This window comes from Psammomys obesus, unplaced genomic scaffold (genome assembly GCF_907164565.1).
Source record: "Psammomys obesus unplaced genomic scaffold, mPsaObe1.curated_primary_1811, whole genome shotgun sequence".
Taxonomy (NCBI): domain Eukaryota; kingdom Metazoa; phylum Chordata; class Mammalia; order Rodentia; family Muridae; genus Psammomys; species Psammomys obesus.
In genome coordinates this window covers 1,671,171-1,694,112 of record NW_026590701.1, presented here as the reverse complement: position 1 = coordinate 1,694,112, position 22,942 = coordinate 1,671,171, and the positions used below count along the sequence as shown (strand labels likewise).

The window sequence follows — 22,942 nt, the reverse complement described above, 5'->3', positions numbered from 1 at the left end:
ACACACACACACACACACACACACACACACACACACACACACACACAGAAACCCACATGGATTTTCTAAGCCCTATTCATTACCACACAGTGCTAATACATTCCAGTCACTGTCTCGAAATGTCACAGTTATAAGGTAGCACTGTTTTCACTTTGTTTCAAAGGGTCCCCAAAGCAGCAACCTGCATCATGCGATCTGACTGTGGTTGATGCCTGGCGCCTCTGTCCTCAAATGATGTAAACATTCTTTATGTTTTCTTGCAGCCATCTTTGTTTTTATAATAAGATCGTTTACCTATTAACATCTATAATTTTATCAACATAATTTGGAATCTTTTTGTTTGTTTGTATCCTGGGTGGACTGCCTAGTCATCCTTAAAATTGCAGCCTAATATCTTACCAGCTTTCCAGCCGTACTGAAGTACTTACGGACAGAGCCCTCACTCTTGGCTCACACGCTGTTTTGAAGGATGCTTTGTCTGCTGTGAGCACTATACATTAACTAGTGTGGATGGCGTTGTAGAGTGGTGAGCAGGAGCTCCTGGGCTCCTCACCATTGACTGGCTTACTTCCTTGCCAGGGGCCCTCTGAGAGAGCCAGGTAGAGGGTGGGTCCTGAGCAAAGATGGTCTGAGGCAGACAGGTCGGGACTGCAAACCTTGGCTTCTCTAACTGAACACACTTCCTCCCCCGCCCTTGCAAAAGGGCGTGTTCTCATTTTCTGAGGAGTGAAAATCTTTGTGTGAGGAAGTGTCACCGAGAGTCTTACTCATCAGCATATGCACCGTCCCCTTGTGACAGTGGGAGTAAGGGTTCATCAGTTCAACATGCCTTTCACATTTGGAGGCTCCTGACTAATAACCTCTGGTATTTATCATCAGAACAGCCAAAGAACTAGATTCTGGCATATGCTGCTCTCACGCACTGAGAAAAAACTTGAAAAGACAGAAGACTTGCTCCAATTTTCTTTCTTCTCTTCATTTAGAAGAAAGAGCATAGCTTTTTTTAATTAAGAAGAGTATGAACACACAGAGACATCTGACCATATCACCATAGCTGCTCCTAACACGGCCCGCTTGTCTCCAGCACGTCCTTTAAAAATCAAGTCGCTATGCAACAGGCAGCAAGCCCTTCCTACCTGCAGGTCTGCCGTGCCACTGGCATGTTCTTCATGGCTGTCTCACGATTTCTGGGGTCAAGTCCTGTGTAGTCAAAGGTGCTATCTCCCCTGCCTGCAGCCTGCCCCTGCCATGTGGAGAAATCAGGGCTTCTTGCTTCTGCTTCTGCAAAGGGCCTCTCCAGACCTGTATGCAGGTCAGTTTATTCCCATAAGCTCTCTGCAGGCCCTGCTGAGACTGGATCTCATGGGCCCCGCAGCCCACACTGTACTGGCCTTTTTATGCTTGGCTGGTGTAGTATGTTGTAATTTAAACAAACAATGCGAATCTCATTGGACTATTATTGCCCCATTTTGCTTGAGACAAAAGGCTCTACCACTTTGTGTCACACATAAAATCCCAATTACACATGTATTCTATGCTGGCTCATACAGATACACTTGTCCTTGCCTTTATGGTCCAATGAATAGACTATAAGCTTCCCCAAGACTATGGTTATATATTGCTAATTTTTATATATGTAAATCTGGTAGAAACTGCTCAATAAGTAGAGTGATAGTGTATACCTATGTCTTGGAAAAAAGTAAAATCCATTCAAGGAAGAATTTGGAGCCCATTTTGGCACTCACAGTGCTTCACAAACATCCTAAAACTCACGGTGCTCAGGGGACCTGGCAGGAGCAGACAGTACCCACATGGCCGTCCTCACCATATGATGCCGGAAGGATGGAACCGCTGTGGGCATTTAAGCCTTTGAATGTGGTCTTCCCACACCTCTGGTCCTAGGAGATCCCTCAGAAGTGACGATTTCCCTATTCCGTTGTGATTTTCTTTATTCATTCCTTATGCATGATCTGCTTTGTCAGATCTGATCATGGCCCAGGTGTGGTCATGGGCATACCTGAATTTTCTGAATTTACGGTATATTCAGATCTATATAAGCTGATCATGCCAGAGGTAATAATATCATTGCCCACTGGTTAACTTAAAATAACTGTTTTGATAATCAGTATTTGTTTTAGTCATTGGATCTTCTCTTTGAAAAATGACATTTTTATTGACTTTGTGTACTTGTGTGTGGGTGGGTGGGAGAGTGTGTGCCATGAGGGGGTCAGAGGAAACTTTAGGAGCTGATTTTCTCCTTATGCTAGAGCTCAAAACCAGATTGGTGGGCTTGGTGGCAGGCACCTTAACCTGAATAGCTACCTTGCTAGCCCGGATACTTTATTTATTTATATTTAACCAATTAATTTTCTTTTGGGTGTATATGACTGTGAGTGTGCAAACCAGAGGAAAACTAGCTTGAGTCAGTTCTCTCCTACCACATGTGTCCCAGGGACTGAAATGAAAGTATCAGGCTTGCTGTCAAGTACCTTCACCCACAGAGCCATCTCCCAGGCCTGCACTGAGTTCTTTTTTTTACCCTCCTAGTTACTCTCTTCTTGTCACTCAGTTACATGCTCCTTTAAGGACACTGACAAAGGTTCCATGTTCCCTAGGATCCAGGCCGTACATGTCTGTGGCATTTCATGTAATCAGTGACATGGGGGCATGGAACATGCCCATGTTAATGCTCTTGCCACAGATTCAGTCTTCAGAGATTCTCTGCCCTGTCAGGGAGTGGTGCAGGCATCAAAGAGGTACACCTACTGAATGTCTGTACATACTGTAGGCGTCCCGGAGAAAATATTCTCACAGCGTAAGGGTGGAGCCATGCTCAGCTATCCAAGTAAAGAAAAGAACTCATGGAAACCGGAAAACCCTTCTTTAAGGAGAAGTGGCAGCAACACAGGGAGAGTTTATTGAGGAACCATTCCTAGCCTGAGATCTCACTGCCGATTCTGTGAATGTGCCTGCTTGGCTGCCTTCTTGGGGCCTATTGTGAATTCCTTGCTTGATACTATTAATGGTTAATGGGTGCACCTGAAATCAAGCAATAATGTGCCATTTGGATAATAGTTGTATTAAATGGCTCTTTTATACAACATCGAGCTTATCAGATTATCTTGCTCCTAATAATGAATAACTCATATTTTCCAATTTCCTAATCAAATGTTTCCACATCATCCTGAAGCACAGTCATTTTCAGATGTATCTGCCCTGTACACTCAGCTTCAATGATGGTAAATTGCCAGCCACCCTCTCGGGTTCCTCCATTCTCTTTGGTACTGAGGCATAGGCCTGGAATGCCTTTTGAAAGCTGGTGATAACCATCCACTCGATACAGGTAAACAGTAAGTCAAAGCAGCACCAGGCTGTACATTTTCACAACAGCTTTCTTTCCAAAGCTCGGTGCTTCTGAGCTCATCTCAGATGTTTCTCTTTTCCCTGGGCCCATTTCTGAAACCCGTGTGCCGTAGTCTGAGTGGCATTGCTTTAGCATGCCGGAGTTCCATAGCAGGGACAAAAAGCAAAAGCTGCTACGCTTCACCACAAGGTAATAAATGTTTAGTAATCCCTAGGTACTGCCTCACTGGAGTGATCAGAAGTGCTAAGGGCCGAAGCAAAGGGCCTGGTTCTGCTCCCAACACCCACATAGCAACTCTCAATCACCTACAATTTCATTTCACGGGACCCAGTACCCTCCTCTGGCCTCCACAGGCACTGCATGCAAACAGTACACATGCACAAGGCAACACCCACACACATAAAATAAATACAGCTAGAGGTATGTGTAAATCATTGCATTTAAAAGGAAGTTTCAAGATTTCTGAGAATTACACGTTTTATTTTATTCAGCTGAACACCTTTTGGAGAAGGAACAATGTAAGAAATGCTGAAGTGTGCAGGGAGCCAGATTTTGTCAGTTTCTAGCATGCTCAGCTGAAAAGTTACTGTATCTTTTGTAAAGAGATTGTATGATGTAATTGGTCATTGTGAATTGCTTTAGTTCAAATCCTTATCCCTATCTGCATCTTGATATCTTTCATTTTCATATATCCCTTTTCATTCTGTCTCTGTCTATGGTACTTTAAAAAGCCTCTTTCCTCAAGGAAGGAAAGAATAATCCTGACTCCCTACTGAGCATCCACAGCAACTCAGTCTGTACTCCCCAAGTTCAGTTTTCCACTAAGGCCAGGGTCCACTAAGGCCAGGATCCACAGTTTTTGGTCCTCAAGTCTCCATTTCCTGGCTTGGCATTACAGACTACACACAGTGCATGAGTCACTGAATGACGTCCTGATCTCACAATTTATGATTATACAACTTCTTCAATTCAAATTAAACCCAGTGAGGAGCCCTTTAATCCCAAGTCAGATATGCTTAATATCAAGCACAGCACGAGTGTATCCATGTATGTCCCGTGACGTTTAACAAAAGAAAACACCTTGTATATTTTGGAACCTTAGTACAAAAAGCCAAAATGTAGCAGCTGTATTTCCAATTAGTCAAGTTGAGGAATGAATTTTTGCCTTAAAGACTAATGCATGATTCTGCTGCTGTTGGGCCCTGTGATTTTCCTTCACTGCATTCCTGTGGTTGGAATGTCTTATAACATTTCAGAGCTGAAAGTGTTGTTTGGAAAACCATTTGATGAAGCTTCTCAGCTAGAGAGCACCACTGGCCACACTCAGAAAATGTTCCCTTTCCCAGTAAACTGGAGAACTGTTGTGTGTGGCATGAGTTAGAGATGTCTGTGAAACTCACAATTCTTTATATTGCTCGCAATATGCTAGCTAAAGACAGAAATACAGTACAAGGCCCGTGAGAAATTGTACAGCAGAAGTGCATGTGAGGGGCAGAAAGAGAAGAGGAACTACCACAGAGAGTGTCTGGAAGGCTTCCTAGAAGCAGTGACTGAATCTGAGATGAACCTTGAGAGAAGTCAATGGCTGTCATGAGGGGAAATCCTCGTGAGACATCACAGCTTGAGAAACAAGCTTTTAAAGGGCAGAAGCCCAGAAAGCGCTGGAATCCAGAGTATAGCAACTAGCTGCCCCTCTTTGTCCTGTGGCTCCTGTAGAGTCGAGGAGCAGAGAAGAATCAAGCTGGGTTGTATTAGTGGATACATATACATGACAGAAGGCTACTGTGTTTTCTGCTGCCAGCTTCTATGGTTTCATAACCATTTGTGTTACTAATGGTTCTTAGAAATGGAGAAAGCTCACATATGCAGGTGGGAATTCATTGTATTTTATCGAACACTGCTACTCTCCACATCTGCCTATGGGATGTGACTTTTCATAAAAGCATAACAAATATCTAGATTTCAAACAAATGCACTTTGCTAATCTAACAGAAACATGTAGAGCCCAGACCCCAAATATCAATAGCTTTTAGTATTGCAAATTAGTCTGTCTGTTGGGTAAATTGGGCTACGTGGTTCTTGATAAAAAGTTGCAAGTAACTGTGCATGCGTGCTTTGCGTGGAGCCGCCAGCCGGAGCCTGACGCTCGTGTGCTTCTTTGCAGAGTTTTAAGTTGAATGTAGACAGTCACTGCGCCCTCAAGGAGGCCGTGGAGGGGGAAGGACAGCAACTCCTGGAGCTCATTGCGTCCCACAAAGCAGGTAAATCCTCCTGAAATATTGCGGGTCTTTATGTCTCCAGACTATTAAGAACGAAGAAGCATTGCTGTAAATTACTGCACATATTCACTTCCTTATGTATTATTAATATTTACATTATCAGATTGACCTTCAGGATTTATAAATGTTTCATATACTGCATACAATGCTGGGGTACTTAGAAGATGAAATACTGCCTCCGAACGGTCTGTTCATTTTATTTGGGGCTTGCCATTCGTCTGAGCTCCAGTTGAAATCACACCCCTGAAAACTTCACATTGACTGCTTTTTGATGTAGGAGCTCTGGAAATCACGCTAAGAGAATGAGGGAGAGCTGTTTTTACGGGCACAATGCACCAGGGTGTACATAGATGTCATTACGCGTATAAGGCAGGCTGCCCAGAGACAGCTGACCGTTTCTCTGCCAGCGCACACATGTGGACATTTGGCATATTCTCTGTAGGTCTTTGCGTTAGCAGAGGCCTGGGCCTTCAACCAGTTCTTAGACCAATGTTGATGCACTTACGAAGAACACATTATGAAAAAAGGCAGTTTTGTTGTATGATCCCATTTATTCTGAGAGTGAAGACTGCAACACGGGGTAGGCTAGTGTTTGCTTTGTTTTGTTTCAGCAACTGCAGCAACAGGGAAAGAACAGCATTAGGCAGATGCGTTCACATCAAATAGCACTATCTTAATTCTGGCCGCTTTACTGTATTTACAGTTGAATTATCTGTTTCTATTTTCATAAATCCTTTTGGTCACTACAAACTCTCCACACACACAGCACAGACCCTTCTCTTGGAGGTGTGGAGCTATGGTATAAATGACATTTACATATCACGATCTGTTCCGCTTGCATTGTTTTCACCAAACCACTGAGTCTGCAACAGTTTCTGCGTATGCCTGTCCTGGTTTTGTGTTGTTATGTCTTAGAATTGCCAGTCTCAGTTCTGAGTGACAAGTGGCAGGTAATGATAAGGTCGTTTAAAAGCCCTTGTGTGGTTTGAATTAGCCACCTAGTTTTCTCTGTAACGGTCTTGGGTAAAGATGCAGTCGGGCCCACAACTTGTGCTTTCCTCTCCTTTGGAGAAGGGCTGAAGGACATGCTGAAGATGATTGCAAGTCAATGGAAGGAGCTGCAGAGGCAAATCAAACGGCAACACAGCTGGATTCTCAGAGCTCTGGACACCATCAAAGCTGAGATACTGGCTACTGATGTGTCTGTGGAGGACGAGGAGGGGACGGGAAGCCCCAAGGTAAGTGGCTTGAAGTTCGCCTTATTTCCTCTTATTCCTGTCTTCTTTTGAACTAGGCACCACTGAAGTTTTCTTTCCACCCCTAAGGCTCTTCGTTTCTAGTAGGTAAACTTTGTAACTCCTTCTCTTTCTCTCTCCCTCCATATATATATATATATATATATATATATATATATATATATATATATATATATATATATATAGTTTGACTGAAAACAAAACAAAAGGCAACAACTTTCAAGTTTTCTGGGAAGAGGTCTTTTTGTTCAAAGTAGCAGAGCAGAAGGGGGACAGGATTCTAAGGGTGGGAGAAAGGGGGCATAAAACATTTAGTAAACAAAACATAAAGCATCTTTAACATGAATAATCAGAATGGTTTTAAATTGTTTTGTTGCAACTATAAATCACTATAATCAGTGCAATCACTCAGCTCTGACATCCATTAGCCGCTTGGTTACAGCAAATTAACAAAGAAGAGAGAAAGTGATTCATTATCTCATTCCTGTTAATGACTATCAGATGCATTGCCTAATTAGGGGATGGTCATTGTAGTGCGAAGAAGGTCATATGCTTTGCTACAAATCTTTTTGCTTTGAGTGTAAGTTCTCCATAATGGTGCATGCACCGAATACAGCAAGTATTTTAAAAATGAGTATCGGCATGTTTTGATTATCCATTTTAGTTTTACAAAGTAGCCTGAGAAACATATGCCATTGAACATTAAACATAGTGCCTTTTAATATGGAATACTACTGTCACAAAGGTATGCTTTGTACTTACAATGTTGAAAACAATTTTATTAACTTGACATTTTCGTATGGTTTCTCAATTTGTGAAAGGAAGCCCAGAAATTAGTTGCCTAGTAGACTCAGGATCTGAACATTATATCACAAAGGGAAGCAGATTGGCTAGTTCATAGTTTCTATTTCCTGGCATGGACAGAGCAAGGAACATCATCAAATAACATTTCTTCAGCACGCACAGGCATGGGCACTGTGCTCAGAGCAAGCTAGCAACCGCTTTGCCCTCTGAGACTCAGACTCTTCAGTACAGGCAGAACAGGAACCCGGGCCAGCCCCCTGACAGAGACCATGCAGCAACTGAAAAGCTCAGAGGATGCCCTTCAGCTGTCGGAAACAGAACTGAACTGCAAGACCAGTCCCACTGAGACCTCCATGGAGGAGGTCACACTTCGGGAGATGCTTGGAGAAAGGGAGGAAGTGGCTTGGCACATAAGCACCTATTTTAGGAAGTGATGTGAGGAGAGACATAAAGCTACAGCAAATACCAAGGACTGGAGTGCAGTCAGCAGACATCTCCTGGGGGAGGAAGCAACTGATTGGCGAAGGCTTCACTGTGGAAGTGGAGTGGGAATGAGGGAAAAGGACACAACTGAAATCTGGGTTGTTTTATTTGTTTAACAAAAAGAGGGGTTGTGGGGTAGCCTGGTGGTTGAGTACATTCTAGGATGCATGAGGACCTAGGTTAGATTGCCAACACTGCAAAACAAGAACAGAAGCTATCGTATGCAGTCTCCATTCACAGGCTATCCTGACTTCTGCTCTATTCCTCAGTTAACATTACAGCAAAGACTAAACAACTCTACAAATTCCTCAGCACAGTAAAGAAGCCACAGAGAGGTGAACCGATTTGCCTAAGGGCACACGGCTACTAAGCCTCAGAGCTAGGGCTTGAGTTTGCACTTTGAGGAGGCTTAGAGCCCATGGTCTCACCAGTTACCCTCTGTTCCCTGCTGCCAGTCCTTGGGCTGAGTACATGCACTGAGCAGATAGACACTGGGGAATGTAGGGTGCTATTAAAATAACAAAAGGAATCAGCAAGAGATTACATGGGGGAAAAGATGCAGGAAAGGGAGGGCTGCTTTAAGAGAGTGACATGCCATAGACAGTGGTGTGGTTGGAGAGGGAGGAGTGGGAGAGGGAGCTGCTGGCCTGCTGTAGGTAAGGGGAAGGTTCTGAGTGAGTGGGGAAATAATCCTGAATTCCGTGTAGATACATTCTCAGCTGTGTGTCAGGCATGTGGCAAGGGGGTGGTGTCCATGAGTGAGGCTGAGCGCCATGTGCCAAAGGGACCTTCGAGATGGTGCACCCAGATTGGTAAGAGAGCTGGGCTGGGCTGGGCTCAAGCAAAGCTGTCCAATGGGACTGGTTGAAGAAGAGAGTTTTCAGTCAGCTTGTTTCCTGAGGTAGAAAGAAGCTGCTTACTCAAGCCAGAGAAGGAGAGACAACACATTCTCAGAAAGCCTCCTCAGACCACAGAGCCAATGGCCCTTTCCCAGTGTCCCAGATTCTTACAGGAACACCTGTAATAGGATCAAGATCCCCCCGACACACACATACACATAACAAATGAATGAGAGGATGTCTGAGACATTGTTACTTAAAAGCAGACAGTACCAGCTAAAGTATTTAAACTAGGATTGTATAATTAAATTGGTCTATATCTTATTATAACCAAATGTTACATGGCCATTAAAACATAAAAAGCAAAGTTTTAGAAGATTTTATAAAAAGTAGAATATATATGTATATTTTTTCCAAATCTATACCTTGAGCTAGAACTATTTTAAGAATGGGAAAAAGAGTAAGTATAAAGAATAAGAAGAATATGGGACCTGAATTTAACCATGAGAAGGGAAAATAAGCATCTGATCCTTAATGATCTGTGTTTCTGATTTCTAGAAAACAAAAGAAAAATTCTCCTTTTGAGTTATTCCAGAAGAGACATCTCTAGTCTTATCAGCTTACAGAGAGTAAGAGACTTGTCTTTATTAATGCATTTCTATTCTGTGGTGTTTTCATGTCACTACACAAACAAGTGTCACAAATGAGAACAACGACAAGAAGAGGTTGTTGTGTGTAGTATCTGCGCATGGGGAACCTGGGAACCACAGTGCCAGGCGAAATCCCAGGCCTTCAGCTGGAAGACCCAGCTAGCTCTCTTGGGCTGGGTTTTTCCTGGGTAGATAGCCACGTCCATACTCAAGAATGAGTGTAAAATAAGTTGAAGGTTAAGGATACTATGGGGAAAGATCAGATAATTTTCCTCAGTTTGTTTAATGTGTATGAACTGTTTTTCTTAGACTTGGGGCAAACTAAACATCAAGGAGGAGGAGACTGAGTTAGACTGCTTGAATGAAATGGTTGACACTTACTACGAGGTGTCTTTAAGACAATTACCTAATTTCTCTGTGTCTCATATTTTTTATTTGTAAAATAGAGGGGATGGAGCCAGCAAGATGCTCAAAGGGGAGAGGCTCACACCATCTGGCCTGCCAGCCTGGCTTCTGTCTCTGGGGGACCCACCTGGTGGAAGAGAGAAGCTGATCCTCCTCGTGTGTGTTGTGACATGCATTCTCCCCAAATTTTGTGGAGTGTAATAATTATTTTTAATTTTAAAAAGGGTAATGACAGTTTCTAGTCAAATATCTATGGCACGGATTATTTTAAAGAGTGCTTAGAATGAGTGGGTGATTTGTGGAACACCTGCAATTTTAGCACTCAAGAGGCAGAGGCATTAGAATCATTGAAGATCGAGGCTGGCCTGTCCACTAAATGAGCTTCAAGCTAGCAAGATGACTTAAAAGCACTTCTTAGAACAAAACCTTGTAGAGAATAAATCCTGATCAGGCAAAATGCAATATAGAAGCCTTTAATGACACAATGGATAGTGATTATAATAGAGTTGATAAAATTCCAATAGAAGATGCTATAAGTAATGGAGGGAGATGCCAAGAGAAGGTCTGGAGGGAGTTGGCTCTTTAAAAATAAGGACGGAAGTATATTTGCCAATGTGAAAACGTTGTGCAGAGAGACTCAAAAGCTGGAGGAGTTTGGTAAGTCTGGAACCCAGGACCAATGCCTTAGATGACTGGGCTTGCTTGCCATCGTCTGCATGAAGGTTCCTGGCATGATAAAACTGATCTTACCAATTAGTGATTTGAACAATAGCTGACATGAGTCAGAAGGACACACATACACATTGCGTAAGAACTTTCTGTCAGGTAGCATCAAGTAGTGCAAGCTGAAACAGGCCGTATCATAGCTCCTCCACACTGAGGGCTAGCCTTGGCTTCCCGCCCTTCTTGGGAGCCTTCTGTCTATGAAGTGACCTTGCTCAGGTCGCTCACACTTTGTGCCATGAAATGCATCCCCAAACAAAGCAGTTCTGATTATCTGTTTCATCTGAGACCTAAGAGAGGAACTAAAATTAAAACATAATAAAAGTAACTCCAGAACTCATCTTAGGTTTACTTCAGAAGCTACTGGGAGCTTGAGAAGCATAATAGAAAATCTAAGGAATATATCTAGGGGGTATTTTTCTTTTTTACCTTGCTTGAGAGACTGTAGAAAAGGGCTTGGTCTTAGAAATCTTGTAAAGAAGGAGGATAGGAGGAAATTCAAAGACTCTGGGAAACGTTTCCCTCAGGACTCGGCAGCATACCTTATTTGTTGTATTTCATTTTTTAAAAAAGTGTTTTCCCAGGACTGTGAGATCTTTTATACATGGAAATAGAGAACAGAATTCATCAAGTCCAGAAATACAGCTTTCACATGTGCATCTAAGAATTTAAAATATGCTTGTAATTATGAATGTTAGGAAAGATTGAAAAAAGTTTATCACTTTAAACTAGAGGCTTCCTATTTTAATTATTTCAGTGATATGCAGTTGGGAGATTTCAAAATATAATGACTATCTAATGTTTTAAAAAAAAGTACATTTTTGACCTTTCAAGGTAAAAGTCAGAATATCCTAAAGAAAAAATTAATTGACATTGTCTCCTTTAAAATGTTCTTATCTGCTCTCTCTTTACTTTTCTCTTCTGAAGCTTGCATTGTTCAGGGCTTAGAATCAGGGCCAGGACCTCCCCATGGAACTTACCCAACTTTGTATCGATGAAAGAATGTACCAGCAGCTTCCAGGTCCACAGAACACCTGCGTATTTCATTCTAAGCCCAGAAACCTTGCAGCCAGGACAGAGTGACCTGGCCTGGGCCCTGAGCCATACCTTTATTTCCTCTGTGAAAGGACACAGGTGTCCAGGTGCTCCGGACTCCAGGGATGCCTTTTTCATCTTCTTTCTTTGAGGTTCTTAGATTGAAGTCATCATCCCTTGGAAATGAGTATCAGACTCTGAAGTTCATCAAGGATATCTGCTCAGCTGTAGCTGGAGAGCAAGCTCACAGATACCTTTAAATATGTCTGCTCAGGCCTACAGACAAGAATTTTAGGTACTGACTGGGACTGGGAGCTGTGTAGCTTTTGACTTGGGTAGTTAATCTGCCCTGCCTGACCTGTCTTCAGATGTTAAGTGAGGGGCGTTCGGTGTTGCATGTGTACTGGTGTGCTTGCTTACCAGATGCCCAAGTCTTAACCCAGTGCTTAGGCAAAGGAATTCTGGGTAACTCTGATTAACTAAAGAACTATAAAGGAGTGACTTGGAGGATACCCTAAGAAGAAGTTTTCTGTATTAGATGATGCCTTCGGGGGTAATAGTGCAACCTGGTGCTATTGTTCTGCAATATAGTTTGATCCTGAATCTTTCAAAGCATTACTGAGACTACGCGTTGTCTCTGCATATGTCTAAGGAACATATATAGTCAGTTATTTAATATGAGTTCTTCAAAAAGAGCGTTAAGATAATAAATGGGAATCATTCCCTACATAGTCAGTCCCTGTACTGCTGTACACTCATATTAAAATCTACCCCCTTTACCTAATACAACAACAACAAAAAATTGGTAACATAATGTTAAAAGGAACCAGAAATGAGATAGTAAGATTAAACTGTATCTTACATAGAGAGAGGGACAACAGGCAAAGGCCTAGCTGTTTATTTATTGAGTGCTGCCAGGAAACTGCCCAGTGCTGAGCGGTACAGGAGAGACGGTGTACTCTCCTGCTTGGTGGCCTTATCATTCCTGTAAGCACTCGGTGTAATGCCTTGTCTAACGTGCTTTGGGCTATCTTAAATCTAGAATAACAGATCACCTACGATTCAGATCATCTTAATTAGGATGTTAGCAGACTGAAATGGAATGGTGTTCTTGATGGAAGCAGACGAGCGGGAGGTGCATTCAGCTTGTACAGCTTTCCCGCAGCATCCTTCCCGAAGCCTCTCCTACCTGGCCCCGCCCTGCTCAGGTGCTCACTGTAGTCCTGCTCTGACATCTCAGGGAGAGCTTGCTTTCTTCTACTGTGGATTTGTCAAGAGCCCCACTTTTGTTAACAGTACATCTTTTTTTTTTTTCTAAAATGCTTTCTGAAAGTCCAAAACAAAGGTGAGTTGCTTCGTTGAAGACAATTGTGGTTACTATATTTGTGATGGAATCCAGTTTCTTAAAAAACCTTTTCTAGTTTCCGTATGGTACCTAAATTTATATATTATCAGTCTGTGGCTCTGATGAAGAGACTGGTGAAAAGGATTATGAAAATAAACATATCTAATGGTAGGTCATCAGCCAGGTAGTGGCCATTTGTATGCTCTATTGCTCAGAGTCTTGACTATAGAAATATTCATCTCAGCATGAATCCAAGTAAAATTCTTTGTGTCTCTGATAAACACATGGAAATTTCACTGGAGTAAAATAGGCATTTGAGTTTTTCTTATTTATTTAATAATATGTAGAAGTTAAAAAGACGCATGCTTTGGCTACAAACTTGGAATCTATAGAAAGCAGTCTTCTCCTACCAGACTCACATGTCATCTTTTCATTCATTATAAAGAGAATGCGTACTAAATGCACTAGAGAGGTCTAAATGCATAGTGGGGTCCACATCTTTTGAAACTCTGTAGTATATAAACTCATACACAAAAAGCCAAGATACAAAATTGCTTCTAAAGGTGCTTTCAAATTAAGTAGGTTCTTTTGAAAGTGTGAAACAATGACCTCAGTGTGTCAGTTACAATTTTTTTCCTGGAATGTGTTGTTTCTGGCAGGGGTCTACTTGGCCAGCAAGAGCCTTGCCTGCTAAAGAGATCACCCTTGCGTTGGTTCTTGTGTTTATTGTGTCACAGAGGATTGCACATAAAACAGTAGCTTTACAAGTACCTATCTCTATAGTCAACACTTCAAATGCTTGTTTAGCTGTTCTCACACCCATAATAGATAGCACTTCTATCCAGGGATGTCATAGGATATTAAGATGCCCACATTTGCTCTTCTCTTTCAGACACATTTAAAGGATGGCTACTTAGTTGTGATGTTAACAGAACATTGCCAGTCTTATTTCCCACCAGCCCCAAATGAAAGGTGATACTTCTCAACAAATGTTATATGTAGTTGTGTATGTATGTGTTTATTAGCATAACACACACACACACACACACACACACACACACACAAGCATGCATGATTTTATAGGGAAACATAACTAGATTGGAGGCCTGCTAGGCCAAAGCTCAAGGCCCAGTTCACCACAGCTTTCAAGATGTTTTCCACTGAACATGGGCAACAGGTTCTTGTATTTATACTTAGTTGTTTAAGCATTGTTCACGGACTAACTAAGGTTATGGACCTCGGTAAGTGAGAAAGGGAAGAAGAGGAAAAAACAAGCCTAAAGGAAACATAAGGTGAGTGAAACAGTAGAAAGAAGTGAAACAGGAGAAATAAGGAGCCATGAATCCAGAGAAATGAAGCAGAACCTAACACTCATTGCTCGAGCTGTCATGTGGAGGCCTTCTCCCATGAGCTGTCCAAATGAGACCTATGGCCATTTCTGTTTTCATGTTTCTCTCAAGTGTAAGCTCTCTCACTTTTCACGCCCTCACTCTGGAACCCTTTACACTTGACATCACAGATCTCGCTGTCTGACGAATAGCATGAGTTATTAGTGTGGCCAGCATTTACAGCAGGCTGCCTAGTGGCTTGTTCAGCCCCTTTGCTTTTCCCTCGCATAGTTAAGATTCATGCTAATAGTTCATTTCTTACACCTTCTAGTTTTTCTTTACTGAAAATGTGTTCCTCTCCTTTCTCCATGCTTTCCTTTATGGCTTTCCCAGGATCTCTACCCATACTTCTCTTATTTATCCTTAAAATCAGTAATATTGACTGGAGTCTTTTACATTTCATAAATTTAATTCTACGTGATGGTATACAGTGTGATAAATGCTTTACTAAGGTACAAGGGCTAAAGGAAAATGTAGGAATCCCTGATTTCAATCTGATTATATATGAGAAGAGATTTACTCCACTAACAGAATTTGGGTTTTGTAGTATCTAATATTCAGCTAAGTTGGAAGTCAGAAGATATCAGAGGACAGACATCCTAGGTAAAGAAAAAAAGAATAACCAAAAAATACGAGAAAGAAAATATGAAGGACAGTAGGAAATAATGAGCAAAGGGAGCTTGACTTTTTTGAAAATAGGAAGCTTCTGTATTTATGTGAAGGGAAGGAGGTTAAAACGGAGTTGTGTTCTGGAGAGCTTTAAATATCAGCTGAAAAGCTGTTACACTCACCCGACTGCTTCTAATGACTCAGTGTATCCACAGAAAACAGATGGCCAAGGTCAGGTGGAAGAGGAAGATGAAAAGTCATAACAGAATGGCTTAATGGCACAAACTTATAATGCCAGAAATTGGGAGGCCAAGGCAGGAGGATCACAAGTTCAATGCCAGCCTGGGCTACATGGCAAGACCCTGTCTCGTTGGTTATCAGAATATTATGGTTCCAGGAAACTTGTGTTCAGATATGCAAATGAGCAACCTTAAAGTGTTGTCTTTATCACTTTATGTCATCCCAAGAAGAGAGAAGAGCACAGCACAATAATATTTCGAGACCACATTCAATAACTTTTATGATAATATAGTATTATAGATGCCTTACTGTATTAGTGGCTATTGACAATCTCTTACTGCCTGTAGCTTTTAAATTAAGCCTGATTGTTACTATATGTGTATAGGAGAAAACATAGAAGATATAGAATTTGGTAATAAATATGTGATTTTATAAAGGTACTGTGTGGTCTTGAAATATATCCACCATGTTTAAAGAGACTGCTGTCCAGGGATTCAAGTGGGAGAGAGGAAGTTACTTGGGGATGTGGAACTGTGACGTTCAAGAAGGAATATTTATTTTCTCCAATTGGAGTGAAAGAATGGATGAATCCTATGACAAACAAATAAGATCGTAGAAACAATGGACTTAGAATAAAGTCCAAGATTCTCCAAGCAAGGACCACGCATGGAGATAACTTAGAACCCCTGCACACAAGTAGCCCATGGCAGTGCAGTATCCAAGAGGGTTCCCCAATAATAGGACCAGGGACCATCTCTGACATGATCTCATGGGCTGGCTCTTGGATCACCTCAACCTGAGGGGAGAGCAGCCTTGCCAGGCCACAGAGGAAGACAAAGAAGACCTGATAGACTAAGGTCAAATGGAAGGGGAGGAAGACCTCCCCTATCATTGGACTGGGGGAGGAGCATAGGAGAAGAAGAGGGAGGGAGGGTTTGATTGGGAGGGGTTGGGGGAGGGGCTACAGCTGGGATACAAAGTGAATAAACTGATTAATTAAAAACAAGAATGAAGTCCAACTCAGCGACTAGTCTTTGGGAAATGACTGCAGTACAGGAATGGCTGAAGGAGAGGAAGGTCTGGGAAGGAGAGGGGGATTCGAATCTCATCCTTTCAAGAGAATGGATCTGTCCAAGCTGAGCTGCATTTATTTATGCTACAGCTTGCTGTTTAATCACATGCAGCCTGTGACATTACTTTCATCTTCAAGTTCCATTGTATCTTTTATAGTTGGCTTTGAGGGTAACGCCACCAAGACTAAAACTCCTTGGAAGAACATCTACATCTTAAATTTCTCTGTTTGACTCAGTTTACATAATATTTCAGCTTACAGTACAGTTTATTTAAATGTATCTGGTTAATATGTATTTCCTTTTATTGCCGAGGTGAGAACTTCACTTTATCTTTCATGATGCAGTGTTTATCTTAGCTGTGTAAATAATGGCCCAATCCTATTTCACTATTTGCTTTTTGTATACTTTTTCTTATTTCCTTTCCCTGTTGGTTTTCATTCTAAACAATCATAAATGAACCTTTAAATGGTCATTTCATCTATTTTTCCCAATAAGTGGTCATTTATACTATAAAAATAGAATAAGTCCACAATTCTGTTGTTACTATTAAGCTTACAAGTCTCTTTGGCTAATTGATGTAGTTGGTCACTCAGAGCTTATTTTTTGTCTTTATTTTAAAATGCTTGCTCAAATGGTATACTCTGGGTAACGTCCTTAAAATAAAAAACCTAAAAGCATCTAAAAGGAATTAGTCACTGGCCAGCATGCTAGTTGATGAAATTTGTGGACTTTGCTTTAAAGCTATGTAACAAGGTTAGGTAAGATTGGACCTGAAAAGGTAGAGGTCCCTAAATTGACATAAATTCAAAGGGCAGGACTAGATCATACCAGTATTTGAATGTCTAACGAAGTCCAATCTCTGACATATTACATTTGGTTCACTATAGTCTGTGTTCATAAATATATCCCTCTAGTAAATGATAAATGTGAGGTTAGCTAACACAATCAAGTTTGTATTCGTCTAGACCTTTGCAGAAGGCACAGGGCTGGAGAGCTCTGCTCCATAAAGTGACTGGGTGGTTTCTCTGGAGCACGCTTTGTACAGCATGCAGAAACATAATCACTCATGTCTTTTCTCGAGCCAGTTCTCTTGGATCTACTTTCTCACTCTCCTCCATTTGATACCTCTTGTATATACTCTGACTTCAATAGAGCTCAGGGTGAGGGATACTCAATTTCAGTGGGTAGTTCCATGTGGCAAAAGTCTGTAAAACCATTCATTCCCGGCAAGAGTTTGTGAGCCGGTGACGAGGCCAGAAAGGTGTTTCTGTAACATGTTTGGGCCTATAGTGCTTGTTTGGGCCATCCAAATGAAAGGGCTGTGCATTTTGAATTATAAAGACTTTCGGAACACTTCTTCGTTTCAATTCTTTTCTCTTTTTCAGCCCTCAGCCCCAATGCCTGACAGGTTGTCTGCTTGTCTGCCTTCCTCACTCCCCCTCTCTCTTCCCTTTCTTCTTTCTTTGCAACATGAAAATAACTGATCGTAGTGTATTATACTGGTGATTGTTGTACTGAGAATATCTATGACATCACTGATCATGATAGCTGCAGGATGATGCCAGCCCACTAAGCGTGTCCCAATTGTCCCATTAGCCAAGACTTAGGACATCCTGCACCTTGGCCTATTGTACATTTAGCAAGTGATTTTACAATAACACTCTTTTTTTTTTTTTTAAATCACACTTATTCTTTTTCTTGACAAAATAGGATAAGACCTATAGACACTTTAAAAAAGCTTTCTGGCTCTCAGTGCTCATTCTCAATATATATATATAAGTGTGGGTTTTTTTCACTGAAGTTAGCAAGAATAATATGAACAGAAAACAAATGTAGTTTTCAAAGTCATCATTGTATAATATTGTTACATTTTATGTATTTTAGAATGGAAAGAAATCATTTCATTTCCTAATCAGTGTGGACTTTGTGACTATGACTGTAATTCACTCATTGAAAATTGCCTTTTTTGTTTGAAGGCTAAGAATTATTAACTGCTCAATAGGACAAAGAGAACAATGATGTGAACAAAGATATTCTGACTAAAGGTCATACTGATATCCTAAATGTTTATCTTCTGTCAGAGTTACTTTTATCTTTTATCCAAATGTGGAGTGGTTTGCAGTTAGATTCCTAAATCGGACCTTTGAGAAATGTCATGTTCAATTGTTATATGCAGATTATTTTAGTTTTAGTTGTACACAAAAAGCTTAATGACAATTCTGCATTGGCTCATACACAAAATGGGAATGAGGTGAACGAGTCTGAGGATGGGCTCTCTTTGGAAATCCTGCATTTTCAGCAGGTGTTGTCTTGCAGCCTCCTGTCAATGAATGCCTTGAAATAGAAGCTCTGGTTTTATGGACTTTTCCAAGGCAATCAATAGCTCTTTCTTCCCATAAATAGTAAAATTGGATATTAGAAAGTGTAGGCACACTTGTCCTCATAAAAGGGAATGGGTTGAGCTTGTTGCACTAATGATTTAATCAGCAACACTAACAGCAAATAATCCTTATTAAAGTTAATACAGCAGGCCCTGTAGCCTGCTTGACATTCTGCCTTTTTCCTGATGGAATCACTCTGCCTTCATAACCACCTTCTTTCATGTGGTGTCATTCAGGGGAGACAGATCACACTCCTCAGCCAGGCAGTGAATCATCATTGGTCTACCAGGGAACCTAAACCATTCCTTTGCCATAATCGTAGCCGGTGTGAGTATAACCAACTGTTGCACACTTGTCTGGCCATGGAATTCTGGAGAGAAGTCTCTCTGGCACCTCGAAAAGGCTTTCTTTTACGAGATGAATAAGAAGAAAAGGTTTCCTCAGAACTATAGGTGCTTCCACAAGCACACAAAGCTGCTCTCTGTAGCTGTCCCACTATTGTGAACAGAGCTGGACTGAGAAGCTGCACTCACGTGCCAAGGGCAGGAGGTGCGGGGTGGCTTTTAATACCACCGTACGGCTGAATTAACCAGGAGGTACAGTGCCCTGGGCAGTTTCACAACTCCCTTCTTCTGGAGTCTTCTATTGATTAGAACTAGAGTTTTTACCAAGTACACACTGAGCTTCAGTGTACTACACTCTAAATAAAACATCTGATCCTGATTGATAGTTTTCAAATGCAAATCTAGTTGCTAATTTAAGCTAAATGTTACTCCCAAGTACAGTACATGAAACACAGCAACCTAGGATTTCTTAGGTCCTCACAGTCCATGGAGGATCACGCTCCTGTTTATTTCTGCTCTGGGCCTAATCTACACAGCTCGCTGCTTCCACAGGACAGGATGCAGCTGAGTGTCACCTCTCTGTTGATCCTTCCCTGCCCCTGCCGCTTCCTGTTTGCAACACAACTCCCTCACTCAGAATCCTCCACTATGCCCTGTTGCTTCATTAAAAGGTTTCTTAGGTCTTCTGTCTTCCTCCCTATAGCCCTCTAAGGTTACTTCTTGTTTTCCAAACCACCCTGCTTTCCCTTTGGGCCTATTCAACTCCTTGCATCCTTGTCCACTGCACTGCCCATCTCTCTCCTCACTGTGGCATGTGCCATTGCTGGGCTCCTGCCCAGAACCCATCTATGGCAATGTGACCCAATTTATTTTCAGTGTTCCTTTAGTATTTATAGACACATATAATATCTGCTTTCTGAATGTTATATTAAAGATATTCTGTGAGCTGCATAGTATCTGAAGACAGGATCATATCTTGTTCATCATTCTGTATACTGCAATGCTCAGCATAATATCTTTCAGGGAATATTTTTTTAAATGCTCACTTGAATAAACAAAAATTCATAACAGTAATCAAAATATTAAGTTATATTAATGCCCTTTAAGTTTATTTTTAGCTATTTAAGTGGTAAAAGGAAAGAAAAGCAGCCTATAACACATATACTTGGAAATCTGTTTTATTTTTTTAACATTTTAAATGGAGCACTTTATGAGTTTGCTGACTGGGATTCTGGGCTAACCAATTATGAATTAATAGTATATGGACAGTTTGTGCTATCAGTATACTTGTAAATTTTAGCTTTTTATTTAAATAATTAGTACTGGATTCCAAAAGAGAATAGTAGACTATAAAATTTCAATAAAGTATATCTTGTTTAGTGTTTATCATTTGTTTTCTGATCCTCTGTAAGATTATCTTTCCTTAACAGAATGTTAGAGTTACTTTAAGTTTAATAAAAATGCCAAATGTTGGCAAAAGAAAGAGTACAGCATTGTATAGGTGTCATTTCCCACTATTTGGTTATAGTTTCTTTTCACTTCATAACTTTAATATATCAGAAATGTCTCTCATTGGTTCATCGTACTAGAGGACTTGATTTCTAGCTGATGGGCTCTGGGGAAATGACTAGATCCTGAAGACTTTTGCCCTAACCAAAGGATTAATTTCTTGGGGGACCCACAATATTACAGTGTTATTGGAAGATGTTGAGAAGTAGAAGGTGGGGCCTACTGAAGTAACCGGGACACATTCAGGAAGTTTGTATTGCCATCTCCTACGCATTCTTCTCTCTCTTCATCCTGGCTGCTGTGAGCGGAGCATTTCCCCCCAGGTGACATGCTCCCCCTCACCATGCTGTTCTTACTCACCCTAGGTAACATGACGGGGCCAGGCGAGGGTAGACTTCTGAAATCATGAGTCAGAAGGAATCTTCCCTTTAAGTTATGTCACATATTTTGTCATAGAAATAAAAAAAACCCTAATGAATATAACTGTCTTTTTAAATAGCTGTAATGAGAAGGAAAAGGTGATTTTATGAGCTAATATTTCATAAAACAACCATAAATGTATGGAAGTAAGAGCTACTGGCTTGTTTTATAGGCTAAAAAGCCCTTAAATTGGAGTCATTTTTCCTCAAAATTTATATTAAATATTAGTTATTTTCATTGAGAAAGAACTGACTTTGAGACTAAAAATGATAGGACAAATAGCAAACTTCCAGAGCTAGCCAACGGGGTGCTAAGAGCAAGCTTCTATATCCTCCAGTCACAGATCAGATGGACTGTGCTGACCCAGGAATGTCAGAGAATCTATTCTTTATTCTGTTACCATGTGCCCATGACGTATCATGTGCCTCTTTCTCTCCCTGAGACGATCAGGGAAGTGACTGGCTAATTCAGACATATTCTCTTAATAATCTCCTATAGTCTCTGCCAAGCCGGGAGTCTGACCCCCGTTCTCAGGCAGTGTAAGGTGAGGAAGTGGGGAATGTTCTGGGCTATACTGAGGGGCACTGAGTGACTCGTGAGATGAAGGAAAATCGTAGGATGAGGGAAAAGCTGGAGACAAAAACCAAAGGGACAGCCTGAAGTGAAGATGTATCTGAAACAAATTATAGAAGGAAAGAGTATGAAGAAGAAAACAAATAGATCCTGGAGAGATACATTACATAACCAATACTCAGAGCCAAACACCTCAAGAATTTCAATGGTACCAGCGGCAGTAATGGTAGTGACAGTTGTATGTGGGAATATTAGTCTCAGAACGGACCATGCCTTTTACACACCATTCTGTGATTTGGGGGTTTCCTTCCTCAGGGCAAAAACACTGGCCATGTCAATCTCATAGGTTCGGTGCATGGCATTGCCATTCTTTTAAGCTTCAGAATAAATCTTAAGGTGGCTTATTCTAGAGATTTTAGAGGTAACAGACCCAGGCTCTTGAAATGTTATTTGAAAGTTTATTATTAATAATATCATGATGGTTCCCTGTTAAGGCTTGTCGAGGTTAGGATTTCATTAACATCAATTTAGAGGTCCACAGTAAAGTTTTTGAGTCATTTATTCTTGCTAGGCGTATTATTCAGAGAGGAACATCTGGAACGTGACACTTGGCTGGCTGATTTGACGTTGGCTCAGTTGCTGATCCCTGACCGCTGTGTTTGTCTCCAGCTCCTGGCTCCTAATTCCATAGGGCTTGGCTAAAATCAGGAAAGGAAAATGGCTCACTTGAAATCAGTGTTGTTAGGGAATGGCTCAGGCACTTATGGTCTTGACTATAGATGCCTCAGTAAATTCTTTCTTTCTCTATTTGACACTTTGTGCTTAACAACCAGTGATGTCTCTGTGGGTCAATCTCTAGAGACAGAGAAGCATGACCTGTGTTGCAGACATGGAAGACTCACAAGAGGATGAAAAAAGAAAGCTTTTACTCTAAGTAGGTTTATCTATGTCAGTATCTAGGGCTAGAGCCTTATGCTTTCAGTGTAAAGCAGAGTTCCGTGTTTTGATCTCCTAGGAAACGCTGGGCAGTGAGTTCCATTGTCCACCTGCATCTGACTGCTCTGTGCTAATCATCATCTGCTCATAAAAGCATGAAAGCCCTCTGGGATCTGTGTTGGGCAGAGTCTATAAGTTGGTTAGTTTGTGCACAATTTGGGGAGAAGAGAGTAGTGTGGAAAAGTGAATTAACAGTGACCAAATAAGTTAAAACAGTACTGAAAAA

General features: G+C 41.2%; 1 protein-coding gene across 2 annotated transcripts in view; it reads left to right on the top strand.

Annotated features, from left to right (window-relative positions):
* Nucleotides 1–22,942, top strand: part of Akap6 (A-kinase anchoring protein 6) — a 436,130-nt gene that overhangs the window by 220,354 nt on the left and 192,834 nt on the right. For both annotated transcript variants that reach the window (XM_055608602.1, XM_055608603.1), the window contains exons 6-7: nucleotides 5,529–5,625; nucleotides 6,718–6,881. In XM_055608602.1, the coding sequence (XP_055464577.1) occupies nucleotides 5,529–5,625; nucleotides 6,718–6,881 (261 nt within the window). The remainder of the gene's footprint in view (nucleotides 1–5,528; nucleotides 5,626–6,717; nucleotides 6,882–22,942) is intronic.